Here is an 18,535-nt window from a genome sequence, read left to right as displayed (position 1 = left end):
ATTTCATATCAAATATTATGTAAACTCCAATATACAAAACTTTTTGAATCAAATTTCTCTATAATTCCGGTACGACACATCATGTTCAAACGTCGGTCATGTCTCAGTGATATCCATTAGTGATTGAGTGGGTAGGAAGTTTTTTCTGGAACATTGCCAAATGATGGTATGGGTGTTTCCCCAAATATCCTTGTTTTTCCCGTAACAATGACCAATCAGTCAAAAGTCGAAGATGACGTAACAATTGCAATTTTTGCAGTTACTTAGACACTTTGTTCTCTCAGACCATGAATATATACAGATATTCGAGCATGGTTGTAAGCATTGCATCGTTTCTGCGGTTTTGCGTATTTTCAGTCGTTTCCGAAAATTATTTGTAAATGAAGTAATCATATTCATCAAAAACAAACTACCAAACTAACAGTACTGTATATTTCAATAGTAATGATGGGTTTGAGCATGTAAACAAGTTTGTAAGTGCCAACTCTCCAAAACACTCGCGAAATAAGCATCCAAAATTTATAATATTTTTCCTGGGGTCAAGGGTCGGGGATGGCAAAGCACTGACCAACGGGTCATACAAATATAATAAAACTGGCTCTAGCTGCTGCTGTGTTACAGCAAGCTAACAATTGATCTGTCTATTTCTCGTATCGTAACTGATAGCTAGCTGGATCTGAAACATGTTAATAAGGTGCTGGGGTGTGCACGGGATAACATATGCAGGCTCATATACCGGTACTGGTATCGTTAGTGGTACTTTTACTAACATGGCTTGCTTTTTGCATTGAAATATGTGTGTTTATCTGTGACTTGATTCATTCCTTCAGTCCGTGGTGAATCACAAAAATACCTGTTGCAGTATTGCCTTTCCTCCCACTCCACTTGGATCGATTTAAGGTTATTGGGATTGAGAACCATAAATGTCTTCAAACATGTGTTTGTCGTAGATGTTTTAAGACAAGTTGATGGTCCGAGTACTTTTATACCTTATTCATTTTTAGATAAAGATGATGTCTTCTAGGCCCATATTTTGCAACAGATCACGGAAATGGTGCCATTGTTTCAAGCGAAATGAATCTGCATCAATATCAAAAAGACCAGTAATAAAACGACGTGAGTACAAAAACGACCAAAATGGAAGTACCGCAAAACCAGGGAAATGGATTTTATTTGGAATACCTGTTGCTACATTTTGCCTTGGTACATGGCAAGTTCGAAGACGAACATGGAAAAATGATTTAATAGAATCACTCAATAAAAAGACTACAGCAGAACCCCAACCTCTCCCACAGAATTTAGAAAGCATAAATTCAAAAGACTTTGAGTACTCAAAATTTTATGTGAATGGTGTACTTGATCATTCAAAAGAAATGCATGTAATGCCAAGAACTTTTGCCAAGCTTAAAGAACAAAGCGGTGGCTCACTTTTATCAACAGGTAGTCGAGTGGGGTTACATGTCATAACTCCATTTTATATCCCAGAACGAGATTACAGTATCCTAATAAATCGTGGTTTTGTCGATAGCGATTATAGAAATCCAGGAACCAGAAAACGGGGACAAATTGATGGCGAGGTGAACATCACCGGCCTATTGAGACTTACAGAAAGAACAAAAATTAAAGGTACAAATATGATAGAACTAAATCAATGGTCACATGTTGATGTTGAAAAAATGGCCGAGTTATCTGGAACAAAGCCTATTTTACTTGATGCTGTGGCAGAATCTTCTTCACCTGGGGGACCTATTGGCGGTCAAACACGTATTCGTATATGGAATCAGCATGCTTCGTATATTATTACATGGTACAGTCTTTCTGCTATAACTGCCCTTATGTGGTGGTCTAGATACATACGGTGAGGTATTCTAGTGATGTTCAGTAAATAGAAACGTATTAGAGTAAACAATTGAAGCTAAAATTTATAAAGATTTGTGAAATGTTCTGATTGCTAATCCTGTGTTATGTCAAAAGACTTGCAAATTTCAGAATAACCAATTCTGATAGAGCTTAAATTCATTTAGACTGCATTTTCTACATCCAATGCGGTGAGGTCTAATTTTCGAATTGATGAAACAAATGATAATTATAACGAAACACTGTTTTTTGTTGAGATACTGTTTGTTACTTCCACCTAATTTACTGCGAGATCACATGGTAACCCTTTTATTTAATTACTTTTTATCTTCATTATGAGAGAAACTAGATTAAATACAAACTTTAAAATAACTTTTTATGAATAAGGCCTATGTTCAGATGCTCGACCTAGTACCCAAATGCTAATCCATTCATCATCGTAAAATTGATAATGTATAATTGCATATTTATTACACTAAATCATATTGAATTATTTAGTTTTGTTGAGGATTTCTTAATCCTAGAGTAATTAGTTTTCATATGCATAATGCCGAAATGTTTCAAACACACTCGTGCAGCTTGAGTAAGGTGAAACAAATTAAAGTGGTTGTAAGCTGCATCATTCTCGATGAAGATGACCAAATTTGCATTAATACTCAAACTTGATCATGATATGCTTAATAAGTTACACTGCTGCATTTTTATTTTGAGATTTTTCTAGAAACCCACTAACATATTCAAGAGCGTCTGATATGGCAATATAACGCTTCACACTAATATTATTATTTGAAGACTGAGCTCCATCAATCATTGCAGACAGGCGACGACCAGCGTCATCTCTAAATAGACATAAAATGTTTTTTCCCATGTCTAGAGCTCTTCCTATTTCGTATCCCACTCCGAGTGAGGGTGTTGTAACCTCAGCAACAACAACATCACTGTCTGTAAGCCATTCCATATCACGATCATGGATCTCTGTGGCAGATAGATTTCCATCGGGTCCTACTCTTCCATCAGCAGTTTGCTTCAATGACGCTACATGTTCTGTTAGGACAGTACCAAACGTCTTCATATGTTCTACAATTTGGCAATATAGTTCTGCATCTCCTCTCCCTCCGGATATGCTGCCACAGAAATATATTTTAAGTCCCATTTTTGCTTATTATATTAGATATCTAAGCTGCAAGGTGTTGTTATATCATAGGTTGAAAAAGTAAAACCCTAAAATAGATAAGTGTAGGTTCATAAATAGATTCTAAAATGAGCCCACTTGTATAGTAAAGTTGGATATGATTTAGCCAGGGGAAAGATAAAACAATGCAGCAATGGGACGGCATAATCATATGGCGAACCACAGTCTCTCATCTAGTTACCAGGTCTGGTATGAGATTAGTATTGATTTCAAATGGGACACTTGATGGTGGAGGAAACCATAACTGACATGGTTTTATGGCGCTATTACAGTATTATCGGTGTATTCACAAAGTCATGTACCAGATTTTAATTTATCATGCGGAATTATACCATATCGACTGAAACCTAACCCCAAAACTGTATCAACAAGAAAAATGTTCCAACTTACTGGTACCCAAAGTTTGTCACCATCAGGGGCATCCCTGTCATTACAGCCAACATGCCTTGGTTTGTGACAGCAAAATTTTACCCGCCATCTGTTTTCAATTTGCTGCGGTAGTACCTGCCTCACGCCATCAGTTTGTCGCAGCCAAAAAGTCAGCCGCCATGGTTTTGCAGCAGCTTCAGACGCCACAAAATACTTAAAAAAATTGCACTTACATTGCCGAGCCAGAGCATAGTTTCATTTATATAAAAGGACCTGTTCTGTGATTTTTTCAAATTATTTATCACTCAGCTAAAAAGATTATGGGATGCATATCTTTACCTTACAGACTTATGTGGTCCTGTCCTTCAGATTCAAATTACAGTACCAGTATTATTTCACTAGCACATGGTAAATGGCACACAAGTACAATCAATCAACCACCTCGGTACAATGAAGTAACCACGATGGTACACGCAAAGTGACTATGATACCAATGATTTTCGCGCTTCTACAAGGTCGGTGGTTTCCCGACCCTTGAACCCAGAAAAATTCTTCACCCCGAGCAACGATTTCCGCAATAATGACTAATTAGCTATAAATCGACAATGACGTAACAATTGCAATTTTCTATCCGCTTAGCCTTAAACGTTTCTTTCACTCAGACAGATATCAAGCATGGCTTTACCTGTTATTTGCCAGTTTTAAGTAGGGTCACAAAAAAATTAGGTATAAATCTAATTACTTATTTATCATTATGTCTTTCAAGAAGATTTAGTTTAGTTGCAATAATCAAAAATTAGCTCAGAAAAGCCGCGATAAAAGTAGCTATCAGAACCTGTAAGCGGCACATGATCGAATAGTTTTATGAAAAAATGATGGTTTTGATAACTAACCAGCCTATGAGCGGCAACTATCCGAAATCTTCTCAAAATGAACGTTAAAAACTGGCAAGAGTAATATATAGGGAGAATTTCTTCGGCGGTGGGTCGTTCTCATTGGACGGGGAAACATCCATACCTCAAAATCTAGTTTGGGAGATTTTTCGAGTTGGCGCTTACAAACTGGTTTGCATGATTATATCCATTGATTTGATCCAAATTATTTAAATAAATGGATTACTAACTTGGCCTAATTCATTACATCTTTTTCTGGACTAATTTTTGATGGCTCTTTACTGTTCACTCCCATTTAGAAAATCGATCAATTCGGCAGTGGCAACCATTATAAATTTATTAATATGGTGTGGCAAACATTTCCATTACAAGAAAAATAAATATATTTCCCGAACCGTATTGATAAATTATGTCACAGCACATTATTTCCATTATCTAGACAATTTTATAAAAGCGGAGGAAAAATATATTTCGCCTTCGGCTTCATTTGCCAAGCTCAAGGTTGGCTGTTTTACATGTGTATGCTACTGCTACTCTTGCTATTTAAAGTGTCGAGTTGCTTTTTTCAATAAATAATCAATCCGGAATCTTGGGTCTTATGATGTAACAGCCACAGTAAAACAATCTAACTGTGACATTATGAGCATGACGACGAATATGGTAAAGTACGACTTTCAAGGTTCAGATAATAAAAGGAATTTCTGCCTTAAGAAAACTGCGGTTGCTGCGTCGTTGTATATAAACTTACGTGTGTCATCCACCCTTCAATTATCCTGCGCGGGTTTGCAGGTTTGAATTCCGTGGTGGATAATCAGTGATGAGCTAGAACAGGGGTCACCAAACTTTTTTGACAGCGGGCCGGGTATGACTCAAGTTGTGTTGAAACGGGCCGGATGAATATTTTTGTCAATGCAATACAATAAATTCACAAATGTTGGGAATATCGCAGAATATAGATCGAGAACATCCTAGGAAAAAAAATCATAAAAACGACTACCTGCTGTAGCTTGGAATTCTATGAAATTTTGACATAATTTAGATAAAATAAACAACTATTATCTGGTATTTGATTTTTTTCATTAGCGCATAAATTTCCCAACATTCGACGCTTTTAAAAATTACGCTCCAGTTATACGTAGTGCAAATTAATGATATTGTCTATGGACACCAATGAAATGTATGTGGACGTGTGTATTTCTTTCCTAACTTGATAAAATTTTTATGAAGTTCGTACAATCAGCACATCGTTAATTATTACCCACAATGAACCACTGTCAAACTATCATGCACAACTCCAGCGTTTATTTGCGATCTTTCGGCGGTGTCAATGACCGTTGCCAGAATAAAATTCTGAAATAGTCTCAATATACCATAGATGTGACGCACATCGAAAGATTAGTGATTGATATGTGTTATTTTTCCATATTTAGTTCAGTTCTTATTAAAAAAGTAATACAATCATTATATGGAAAAAATTGGCCTGTCGGGCGATACTAAAATTCCGATATCTTCGGTATTGTTTTCTATTTTTACTCAGATCTTTCCACTGAAGCAGTTTTTATTTAAATCGGATGGACTTCAATTTTTTTGTAACATACCTACATGAATATCTGCATTAAAGCAGTACAAAAGTTAGTGTGGCGTTTGAAATTGGAGCAGTACGCGAGGGATTACAGTACTGCACAAAATGCACATTCGACGTTTATTTTAGCACAAAAAACAAACAGTTTCGTCGAAAGCACGCGCCACGAGTGTAGAAGTGTATCGCAGAAAACGTTACGTACTGGTAGCAATGTTACGAAAAAACAAAGACGACGATGCTCGTGAAAATCTCCCTTGAAAAAAAAAATTTAGCCATTTTTGTGTGTTACTGCGGACCGGATAAAATGACGTCGCGGGCCGGATCCGGCCCGCGGGCCGTAGTTTGGTGACCCCTGAGCTAGAAGAATCGTCCACTGAAGTTTACAAATTTACTTGTCTGGCAAAAGATAAAACTGAAGAGCTGTGCAATAAAATTCGAGAGAATTATCTGAAATATGTCTGTGTAAAATGGCAACTATATATACTTATACCAATTCAATACAAATGCTAATCAAAAAAAACTTGCAATGTTCTTATTAATATTCACAATAAGCATGAGAAATGTTATATTGGTGTGGTAAAAGGAGAAATTTCCGTAGTTCAAAGGTCGGGGAAACATCGATCACACGTTAAGGCTGTATTATTTATTTTTTAGCTGCGATGTAAAAATAATTATGATTATTAACTAAGTTTACCAGCGAAACTAAACTTTCTATAACAAAAATTTTATGTTAACAATACAACGCAAATGCAATAAACTATTTTACAACAGGAACGGCGCTCCGACGCGTTCCGGCTACAGATCATCTGTGATCGTACCTATGTCGACGAATTGCCAATCGTTGATAGGAAAACCCCCATATTTAACTACGGAATACTTTTGGTCCAGTACATAAATATAACAAGGAATTAGAAAAACTTACCATAAGTCCAATAGCAACAAGCCAAACAACATGAAAAACAGCAATTCATCAAATAATATAAAGCAACTTATATTAACAATAGCTTGCATTGAAATAAATGAGTAAATATAGAACTACAATGTTTGAAACGAATACGCTTAATGTGGCTGTTATTAGAGTGTTTATTTTAGCATATGGTGTCATGTATAGAAATATATATGAACTGTAAATCCATTCATAGCAAATTAGTAAGTAGGCTATGTATAAATATGGTTACTGCCGCCAAACCCGGTAATCCTCTCGCACCCACGATTTCAACCTACGTTCGCCTATTTCTGTATAATTCAGTCAGCACATTTCCTACAGAACTCATTCTTCATAAGAGCTCGCAGGCAGCACAAGTCAAAGAAAAATGTTTCTCGTGAATTTCGTTTCATTCGAGCCTGCTCGGGCAAGGTGTTTTTTGAAATCAAATACAGCTACGGAAGGCCATTCAATATTTCAACATGGCCACGAACATGACGCGACATTTAAACGATGAGGAAATTCGATATTGATGTTGGAAGCATTGGAACGGATACAATGATTTTAAATTGAACTAATCGAAAATGACAAAAGAACCCGATAGCCCAATCCATGACTTGTGCATAGACGGCTATAGAACATTCATTCTATTTACCAAGCTTGTTTTTTTAGTAACAATTTTTTGTCACTGTATTGTTTTCGCAATGAAATTGAACTAGACCTACAGCATCACCGTTTTGCGTCAGGGAGTGTTTTTTTGTTTCATGTTTTTGTAGGAAAAGCACTGTTGTGTTACACATACACGTCTCACATTTTAATTTAAAAGGGAGAAGTTTATTGCATTCAATTATTTGGACCTTCTGGAGTATGCGCACCAAGATGGCGCACAGCCTGAACTCAGGTTGTGTACCAGGTTAGGGTTCAGGTTATGCGACATCTTGGTGCGCACACTTGTATGTATGCATGTTTGTTCATCTCGTAAAAGCAAAAACACAGGCGTTAGCAAATATCAACATTGAAGACGGGATGTATACACAAGACCATACTGGCTTAAAACACATGGAAGTGCGGCATACACCCCTTATGATAAGCATAAATTGCAATAAATCAAATAAGTATAATGTGGTCCTTCATACAGACAATTGTGCGAGTAGGGTGGATCAGGAAACATGGGTAAGGGTGGAGTATGCCCAACTGTTTGTACAAAGGAGTTGATAGGACAAGACAACATCAATAAATAGAGACAATACAACATGAAATAAATTTCATGTAAACAAAATAATAAAATTTGGACATATAGCACCCTTAAGTAATGATGCCACATAATATAAATGGGAGAAATAGTAAGTTTATAGGAGTATGTACATATCGACACCTCAAAACCAAACAGTGCTAAGTCCACTTTTCCAAAAAATGACATTTTTCAATTGCTGATTTTCCTGGACTTAGCTCTACATTTTGGTCTATTTGCCTTGTCTCTAGGTGCACTAGATCTCAAGACAGCTATGGACATAACCCTGCTTTTTTAGGGCATTTGAGAACTAAACAGAGCTGTGTCTACTATAGTGGACTTAGCTCTGGATAACTGCATTGTAAGTTGGGGCTAAGTCCGTTTTTTGGACATAGCTCCTTTCAAAAAATATAATACAAAGCGCTAAGTCCATACCAGTCTCTATAATAACATAATAAATTGGCCCTAAGTCCAATAAAATTGTTCCTGGTCCAGAAAATTGAGAGCCAAAAAGGGTTAAGTTTAAAAAAAAAAAAACCCCAAAAAATTGGGGCGGAGCACAACTTTTTTTATACCATCTAAATATGGCCTTCATTGTAACTTTGGTGGACCATAAAAACTAGACATCCTCGATGTAAGGTATTAGAGAAATAAAAAAAAGAAACAAAAAAAAAAACGTTTTTTGCGTTTTTCTCAAAACTAGAAAAATGGACTTGGCCCAATTTGGATTTCATGCGTCGATATATGGTATGCCCTACCACTCAAGGGTGGGTATCTCAAGTAATATATGGCTAATCTGGCAAAAATACGTTCCTTCCAGGCTTGGGGAAATTCAATGTAATAAGTTCTGTCAAGTTATTCGCTTTTTCAAGGTACTCTGTATTTTATAGTTCTGAATTCAGGAGCACCTATTATTTACTTCAATTTGCTGTTTTTGTTAAATTGCTTTCAAAGTACTGCCCGATTGTAAATCGCGTTTTTCTGTGTTTGTTTTATTCTTTTTTTGTGGGCGGGCACGTACATTGTACGCTTTTTAACTTTTTTTAAAGTTATGTCCGTCTTCCAGATATCTCTGCATTTCGTTTTGTCTGTTTACTTTTTGTGTTGTTTTTGTCAGAGAACCAAAATAAATGATTGATTGATTGAAAAAGCGTTTGTAAAGTTTTTTGGTAAAATAATCTTGACACTCCCTACTGAATCCGCTCGATCCAGAATTGCCGTTCCGAGAACTTGAACAAACGTGTCAGCGATTAAAACATACAGCATCAGGATAAAATTTGCTATATTTAATCCCGGAAGGAAAAAATTGGAGAAGGCTTCATGCTGAAGCGTGGTTTGAATTAGTATAAAGTCGAGGTAATACGAGCGGGACAGATGATTCATTTTGATAATTTGCACAGTATAATTTTACATCATAATATCTAAGGAAAGTATTCAAATAATATGCGTACTATTTGCAATATCATAGTCATAGACTTTGAAAACAACAGTCAAGCAACGTGATATAAAGTCGCGAGCAGAGCGAAAGCTGAGTTATATAAATTTTGGGACCTCCTGAAGTATGCGCACAAAGATGGCGCACAACCTGAACTCAGGTTGTGTACCAGGTAGAGGATCAGGTTGTGCGACATCTTGATGCGCATACTTCGGGAGTACCGAATTTTGTTTAAAAATCCTCACATAGCGTATATGGGTACTCCGCAAAAATGGTCATCCAGGTCCAAAACAGGGGTAGTTTGTTGTATAATGTCTGGCTCTAGATATTAATTTTTTTTCGCGATTGGTGGCTGGCCTTACCACTTTTTTGTTCAAATTTTGCCACGCGCTTCGAACTCGTGTAGGCATCGCTGTGAATAGCCGGCCGCTTTACAGGCATGCTTTTATAGCGCGATAGACCGCGTGTGACGCCGAATTATTTCGTATGTTGTGCTCACTCGCGTGGTCGCAGTTTTCTTCGTTCACTGCGTCTAGACATCCTTTCTTGCGTTCCAAACGGTAATACTACAACCGAATTTCCGAGATCTTTTATCGATTCTATTTCTGAAGGAAGTAGTTTCGGGACTAAACACTGTTGTAAATGATCTTTTTTATATCAAGGGTGTGTCGGAGGTGTGGTCCATCTCCGCTCACATTCGCATGCTTGTTTCGATAGGCCGATTCTATAGTGTGCGAGTGCAGTACCGGTAGTAGTGTGTCGAGTGCTTGTCATCGCTATACTATTACATGTATTAAGAACGAATCCATGTATGGCTATTATATTATTTATGTGGAACCTTGAAAAAATAACTATTAGGGACCGACCAATCTTTTAGCCACAACTACCTTCATTATGCGCGGTAGTTGCAGGTTCGATCCTCCGTAAAAGATATCATATGGCAATGCCCGTATGGCTGTAAGGGGAAATTGGGGCTGGTCTGACCATTCAGGATATATTCCTGTATTCAGTATGTTCTGCTGTCATAGTTTAAAAATAGCATATTTTTATAGTGATATTCTGAATTCAGAAAGGTGTTTAAAGTGTAGAAAAATTACTTCATTATCCTACAGGGGTGGTGACTCCTCTACGACCCATGGGCCGGGGCCACGGCCCATCTAATTGGGCCACATGGGCCGTGGCCCATCAAGCTATGGGCCGCGGCCCCGTCAGGAAAAATTCAATTATCTTACCAAAATTTTCAATTTTTACAAAATTGTCAATATTCGAACCAAAAAAATAAACTCCTGTAGTATGTGTACCAGGTTAGGGTTAGGGCAAAATTTTGTTCAGATTTTTTACATTTTAGTTCTATTATGAGTTTGGAGACTGTTTGTGTTAGCCAAGTGAATAGTTTCTTTACACAACTTGATGGGCCGCGGCCCATAGCCTGATGGGCCGTGGCCCCGGCCCATGGGCCGAAGAGGAGTCACCACTTCCACTCTCATTATCTTGTAATCTATCAAATATTTACTTAAATATAAATTGAAGAGTAAGTTTATCAGAGTAAGTTTGTGGTGATATTTAGTGTTTTATCGCATTTTAATGCTTTATAGTGACATACTACTGTACTAATGCAGTAATGAAGCTAACAGTGTTTCACTATTCTTCTGTTGTTGTATGACATTGGACTCTTTTGCCCAAATTCCTCAACTTTTCTCCATGGCTTTTAGTTTTGACTATCCTCGTCATTTTATCTTTGAGCTGTGTGTCATTCGGAATGTTTTTCTAGAGGTAATTCAGATATCTGGATATTTCGAAATTCCTGACTTTTTTATTTTTGAAAAATATGCATATTTCATTTATAAATTAAGTAAGATCATTTAGAACATTATAAGATAGATTGATGACAGACTTTTAAAGATTAACATTTAGTCAGTATATACATCATTAACTGATATATTATTTTATTACAGAACTACATTTTAAGTCTTTTCGGTTCTGAGTAATCAAATAATAATTTGGAAACTTGAAACATAAGGAGGATAATATTTTACCAACACATTGGTTTTGTATCATCTGATTGAAATGTCGCTTCGGTCAATCAAAAGAAATTTGTATTTGTTTCGGAAAACGATTATTCTCATTCTTACTCCTTTAATATTTTGCCCGCTGCTCATTCTTGCAGAAAAGGAATATTTCGAGGTATGTATTCGTTATAATTTTATTTATCTGATATTGAATTTTATAGAATGTTCATCTGTAAAATTGCAAATTAATTAACAATATACAATACCCAATAAAAGTCAATCTCAATGCATTTATTTGTAATTGTTATTTTATATATAAACAGTAGGCTATTATATAAACTGATAAATAGCACATTTCATTATCACGGTTAAATCAAAATTATGTTGCTTTTTATCCTTGTAAAATGTTGTAGGGTAAGTACTATGTTTTATATAGTTTTCTTTCAAAATTCGCAATTGTCATTTAATTTACTTCATGAATTAAAGTTTGTATGCAAAAAAAATTATTTCTCATTCGCTTAATAGTAATTGATTGTAATATTACAGTTTCGTCATTTTATTTTTTCAGCGATCAGCATGCGCTTACACTATACTATTGATGGCAGTATACTGGGTGTCTGAAGTTGTACCTCTTGCTGTAACAGCTTTATTACCTCTTGTTCTGTATCCACTTCTCGGAGTTTTGCCTGCCTCTGTGGTATGATTTTTATATACAATATTGGTATTTATGTGATTTTGTTATTTGTTTTACTCTGTTTTATTCATCTTTGCGTTTCAGGTCAGTGTTCAGTATTTGAAAGACATCAATATTCTCTTCCTTGGAGGACTGACGGTTGCCGTTGCTGTTGAAAATTGGAATCTACACAAAAGAATTGCCCTTAAAGTTTTGACTTTTGTTGGAGCCAAACCAAGATGGTAAGTTATTCATTAACTTCAACATTTTAAGATGATTTACTTTCATTTCATTTTTTATAGTTTTTGTTGCCAGCAAAGTATGCAAATTTAAAGCAATAAATGACAATTGTAAGTTATAATATTTTCTGTAATGAAAAACATGCCGTGGCATACGAAAGATCAACAAATTCTGGATGTTTTTTCTGAAACTGAATAAGATTTTATTGGAAGTTTCTTTGAAATAGCATTTCAAAGATATATAATATATATATTATTACTATAAATATATTATATTTTATTACCGTACAAATGTAAATACGTAACTTTTCTTATCAATAAATGACAATTGTAAGTTATAATATTTTCTGTAATGAAAAACATGCCGTGGCATACGAAAGATCAACAAATTCTGGATGTTTTTTCTGAAACTGAATAAGATTTTATTGGAAGTTTCTTTGAAATAGCATTTCAAAGATATATAATATATATATTATTATTATAAATATATTATATTTTATTACCGTACAAATGTAAATACGTAACTTTTCTTATCAAGCTTTGCCGTCTATGAAATTCCTGTGTTTTACTCTTATTCAAATATTTATCCATGTCTTAATAAATTGACTTGATATGATTGGTCGAAAGTTTTGGGTGGGTTAGGGTGTGTGTCAAATAGTATAATCTGAGTTTCGAGTGGGTCATTGACTCGACGATCTCCACGCAGAACGTCTGTGAGCAGTTGCCGAAGCTGTATATTATCAAATTTGTTGAATTTTTAATAAGATTTCTATCGTAAATGCTTTTTGTAATAAATTATATTATTTAAACCTTAAATAACTGTACGCCAAATTTTGAACATTTTTTTATTTCATGAATATTCTGCTTTGCTATAAAATTTTTTATGAACTAGTTATTATGACTCATGATTGATGATTTTTTTTTACGGAATAGGAATATCGTACATTGTCACTTCGTTGACAAAAGGTGGTGACTCGGCATGGAAGAATGCGCTATCATGCTGAATAACTCACTAATATCAAGGCACTGCTATATAATATATATATATAGTATTTTATATATTCATTTCCTAATAAAAAATTTTATTGGATGAAATTGTCAAAAGTGTAAAATTTGTTTCATAGTTATGAGGTGTGAAATTGAAAATTTTAGAATAAAATAAAATAGATAGCCTAATATAGAACATCCAATATATTCCAACCAATATTACAGTATAGTAATATTGTACAAATTTGAAATTGTTTATTCAGCATTTTTATTACAGCCATCAATTCATATTTGCTTGGTTTATTTAACAAAACAAGTTTTATTTTAATTTAAATTTTTCTTTATTTTGGCTGAAATTTCCATCTTCCATCCAATTAAGTATGGACTAATGCTAGAATGGACTATGGACTATGCATGCCTTATTATAAGATAATGGTAATTTTGCTACCGGCAATGGAACTCCACCCTCTTTTTTGTCCAATCGGATTTTAGTTTCATTTTAAAATTACAGGTTCGAATCCAGACACGTTTTCTAATAAGTAAGAGGTGTATCGACCATACCTACATGTAAAACTAATAATATACTTGAAGAAGGCTGAAGGGCAATGTTTTTTATAGCTGAGTTCTTGGAAATTGGACACACCCCTCTGCAATAACTTTGCCATGGGGGATTAGTTCCGTCTAAGGCTAACCATTGACGTCATTGGTGATTTATTAATAAATTTATCATGAATATTTTATTTTATTAAACAATTTATTCTTCAGTAGCCTACATTAAGTTCATGGATGTTATTACGTAAGTCTGTTGTAATAACCTCAAAGAAAATTTAATTCGAGTGTATTTTGAAAATTGTGTTTGCATAATTTGTTGAAATCGCTGTTCTTTTTAAATGAAACAATCCGTGTAATATAAAAAAAATAACTGTGATAAAGTTACAATATGTCCAGGACAAATCATTATACAACACAATATTTTGAAAATGGTTTATTATTTGAATGCTATTAGCTTATTGGTTGCTAAATAAAATATGTAAATTTAAAAAAAAATAATATAAAATGAAATATAACTGTTCTCCCATTGACAGACTAATTATCATATATAATATTGTGCCATATGTTATCAGTTTATCACCAATGGTGTTATGTTAATCCAATTACCATTAATTAAATGAAAAACACATTATCACATAATGAATTTAGGAATATTCATGCTCTTCCAAGTAAAAGCCATTGCCCAAATATGAATTATGCAGAAATTTCCACCTTTCACTAAAGGAAGACCAATCCATAACTATTATTATTCAAAAGTGTTATGCTTTGTACCTGTTCAAAGCAGATTATGGGTATTACCGTAATTAATATTATTAAGAGAAATCAAGGTTTAGTCACATTTTTTTTCAGACCTTCTTCCAAATAACGGTTATAATTTTTCAAAATTTTGTGTTGCTTTGATGCTAAGGTTTTTTTTAATGGGTAATTTTGAGCAGTTGCTCATTGACAATAGAATAGATGGTTGTTTTTTGACTAACATTTATTTTTAATGAATCATACTGTTGTATCATTTTTACCCTAGAAACGGAAAATAGTATTACTGAAAACAAATTGTTGACACATTTTATTGAACAGGATTTTTTGTTTGCATTGTCATTTTCGGGAAGACAATTCGTCTGGTCTGAAACTGAAAGGTATTTCCTGATCAAAGCTCTTTTGCGTTATGCTTGAACTCGTGAAGGATCCCACAGAACATTTCAACTTTTTCTATATTGTTTCAATTGCTTTGTGTATACCTTTATTAATTGAGTGCATATTGGACATGACACATTATGCTTTACTGAATAAAGAAGAGTTTTCTCGCTAGGATATACTGTATTTTCTAGCTAATAAGTCATTTTTCTTCTGATTTTCTGGGGTTGGCATATTTGATGGCTGGGCGTATTTTCTTTATTCCGGGGTTGGCTTGTTGTTAGCCTTGGACCAGAACTACCTGGAAACGAGGGCAAAAATGTGGCTTCGGCATCAGTTAGTTCCATTTATAGTATATATGTTGAATAAGACATTTTGATATAATATTATCAACCATCTTTTTCTATTCAAAGCATGGATTTTGAAACAAAAATAAGCAATTGAAAGTAGTAGAAAGAAATGTCTTGCTCTTGGTCATAAAGAACCTTTGGAAAATTCACTGATGGCCATATACACATAACTTTAGTTTTCTATAGTATTTTATTTGAACAAATACATATCATTGTCAATACAATTTATTTATTTTCTCAAAGAGCGGTACAAAAATAACAAGTAAATTGTGATCCTAATGTAGTATTTAATAATATAGATATATATTAATATGAATAAACGTTGTGGTAATCTGGATAGGGTGGGTTCAAGGTGTGAGCTCAATATCTTATATAGAAGTGTTTAGATTTGCGCTCATTGAAAATGATATCACACAGTGCTCGCCTAACAATTGTATGTGAGCAGAAATGTAATTATTTTTTACATGATATCGAGTATCCTCCATAATATTAAATTATACAACAAATATGATAACCTAATACGATTGTTTCTTAAGGTCATACTATTTGTCTCATAATGTGTACCAATGGAGATGATTATTGACATAACTTAATATTATAGTGGACAGTTCCTATTGTTTTCAGAATTTTGACCACACATTGAGACATCTGATATTATAGTTGATTGTGATTATTTTTATTACATAGTGAAGAATTGAATACTTGGATATTGTATTATAATTGTATTATAATAGCATAGTACCAACTGGGGCCGAAGCTATTTTTAATACACTATTGTTTAAAATAGAATGAAAGTCGTGTGAGTGAAATTCTATACTATTTTACTTCAAAGTTTTTAATGTAAATTCATTAAATATTTTAGCTTGGTCCATGGAAATCCAATTTTGATATTGGTCTTATTTTGTGTAGTTCTTGATTGATCTAATTTATTGCCTTAAACAAAAATTAATGTGAAAAATGATTTGTTTATGTGTTTTGTAATCACACGGTAAAGACTTTTCTCAATTAAATTTTCTCCCGATGTGGTGCTTTTTAATATGCCATACCACGGAAGACCCCCTAAATACATTTTAGATTTTTTTCTGTAGTGGGTGTGTTATTGTACCATATAGTTTTGGCTACATATAATTAAGTACAATAATATAAGCAACAATGATGTATCCACTATTTCATTCACGTTTTTGGAACCGTGGAAAATTTATACCATGCTCTGAACACTGAGCTATTTATTAAAATAGGATGCTGGATCATGACTGTAAGTTGAATACTAATTTCAACTTAAACTGAATTTTGAAAGAACCAAATTTTGATGACAAGTTCTTTGGCACATGTAAGCGTTCTGTAATATACTGTGGGTAATGATTGGTGAACTTAATGATTTTTGGGTTCTTGTTGAAAATTTTGACTCTGATTATCACCATCAAAAGCCTTGATAAGAGCTCCTTCTCCCAATTTAATAAAATTCAAAATATACGAATTTGAATGACGACTCTGAAAATAAATAAATTAAAATAAAACACAAGTTCATGAATATTGTACATGGAAAATTTTCATATGTTCTGCAGAACCACATATTTATCTTTTCTCACAAGGTAAAATTAAGCTTATTATCATGCTATTCAAGCTGTAAAGAAAAAAATCACTTTATATTTGGATACATGCATCCTGCCTAGATGTTCAATTTCTTAAACCCTGTTTTTTAATCCTTGTATAATAGGGTTCTGTATTCAAATTACCAAATGTTATTCTGTTTTGTTTCTCTTAAAGAAATATTAGGATTACAATTGTTTTATTCATCGAAATGGATTTTAATTTGTTAAAATAAATTTAATCTTTAATGATCCTAAGTAATCACCAACTGTGGTAAATGTAAATGACTTTAATATTGATTACAAAATGCAATTCTCTCCCAAGTGTACTGAATCGCTTGTTTTTACCAACATTAGCATTTTGCTTTCTTCATTTCTATCGTAATATACATAAATTATTTTCTTCTTACAAAAAAGGTATGAGCTAACTCATTTGGATTTTTGAAAATTTAATATATGTAGAACAGACCCATTTCAGAATATTTTTTATATTTGTTATTCGTAAAGAATATTTTAGAATATATTCGGAATACTGAATTATTTGGTTTTGGCCATTCCTGCATTGCTAAAATTGATAAGTTGATTCAATATTTTTGAATTTATCAATTTGTGCAATTTTCTTATCTTCTTGATGTAAAATCTTTTCAGCTTTCTTTTTTTTGTTTTCAATGAAAATATTCGTGCAATCCTATAAACCTTTTGAGATAGACAGCCATCATATGAACTTACCATAATTCATGTCGATTTATTGTGAAAATATAATAATCTAAAAAAAAAGCCGGTATTGAAACGTTTGTTTTATATTCTTCAATACGTAAGCTTACATACATTATTATCATTCATGAATTTCATCCCTGTTTTGTTTTTCTTTTTCATCAGGTTATTGTTTGGATTCATGGTAACAACTGCCTTCTTATCAATGTGGATAAGTAATGTTGCTACAACAGCTATGATGATTCCGATTGCACAAGCTGTATTGACTGAAATGGAAGAAGACTCTGAAAGAAAGGTAATTTGCTTGCTAATTAATCTTCAATGTTTTAGTTATTTTCGATTACCTGATAATTTTTAGGAAGTTGAAGTTGTTATGTTTTAGTACAAATATATATCCATACAGTTCGAGTCTAACTGATCGGCATTTTTGTAAACATCTCTTTTTATTTTGATGAGGGCAATACATAAAAAAAAATATATATTTTAAACATGAAAATAAAAAGAATCAATATCAAATCACATTGACAGAAAAAATTATAAAATGCTTTTAGTAATACTAGGTAACTTATACCTGCATCATAACTATTTTATTAATAATATATGCAGGAGGATAGCAGTGATTCAGGTTGTAATACTCCAGATGAAATTGTTGTTGATGCTCCCGAACGAAAGAGATACAGCACTACAATTGAAGAAACTCCATTAGGTGAGATATTTCACAGAAATTATGCTGCAAAAATTACTTATGACTTTTCCTCATTATGATATTTTTGATATTGTTTTATCAGCCTTTTTTCCAGTACCTTC

At 33.7% G+C, this 18,535-nt stretch overlaps 3 protein-coding genes across 3 annotated transcripts in view; 2 read left to right on the top strand and 1 right to left on the bottom strand.

Moving 5' to 3' along the window:
* The first annotated feature begins 955 nt into the window (after window positions 1-955).
* On the top strand, window positions 956-2,236 carry LOC120329449 (surfeit locus protein 1-like). Its single transcript, XM_039396076.2, has one exon. It carries the CDS (start codon window positions 1,011-1,013, stop codon window positions 1,860-1,862), a length of 852 nt encoding a protein of 283 aa, XP_039252010.2. The 5' UTR covers window positions 956-1,010; the 3' UTR covers window positions 1,863-2,236.
* Window positions 2,164-3,096, bottom strand: LOC120329450 (5-hydroxymethyl-dUMP N-hydrolase-like). The gene has a single exon (XM_039396078.2). It carries the CDS (start codon window positions 3,008-3,010, stop codon window positions 2,543-2,545), a length of 468 nt encoding a protein of 155 aa, XP_039252012.2. The 5' UTR covers window positions 3,011-3,096; the 3' UTR covers window positions 2,164-2,542.
* An 8,347-nt stretch (window positions 3,097-11,443) lies between these two features.
* The window catches only part of LOC120329452 (Na(+)/citrate cotransporter-like), a 29,110-nt gene continuing 22,018 nt past the window's right edge, over window positions 11,444-18,535 (top strand). Inside the window, exons 1-5 of the mRNA XM_039396087.2 lie at window positions 11,444-11,668; window positions 12,062-12,190; window positions 12,272-12,408; window positions 17,894-18,023; window positions 18,335-18,434. Of these exons, the coding sequence (XP_039252021.2) occupies window positions 11,552-11,668; window positions 12,062-12,190; window positions 12,272-12,408; window positions 17,894-18,023; window positions 18,335-18,434 (613 nt within the window). The 5' untranslated portion in view covers window positions 11,444-11,551. The remainder of the gene's footprint in view (window positions 11,669-12,061; window positions 12,191-12,271; window positions 12,409-17,893; window positions 18,024-18,334; window positions 18,435-18,535) is intronic.

The sequence above is a fragment of the Styela clava genome, chromosome 12 (assembly GCF_964204865.1).
Source record: "Styela clava chromosome 12, kaStyClav1.hap1.2, whole genome shotgun sequence".
In the NCBI taxonomy this organism is placed as follows: Eukaryota; Metazoa; Chordata; class Ascidiacea; order Stolidobranchia; family Styelidae; genus Styela; species Styela clava.
Note: the sequence above shows the minus strand (reverse complement) of the source record. Positions and strands in the feature narration are given on the sequence as shown.

What these genes read in the sequence shown, in the direction of transcription:
- LOC120329449 (XM_039396076.2), top strand. Translation starts at nt 1,011, where the DNA reads ATGATGTCTTCTAGGCCCATATTTTGCAACAGATCACGGAAATGGTGC.
- LOC120329450 (XM_039396078.2), bottom strand. Translation starts at nt 3,010, where the DNA reads ATGGGACTTAAAATATATTTCTGTGGCAGCATATCCGGAGGGAGAGGA.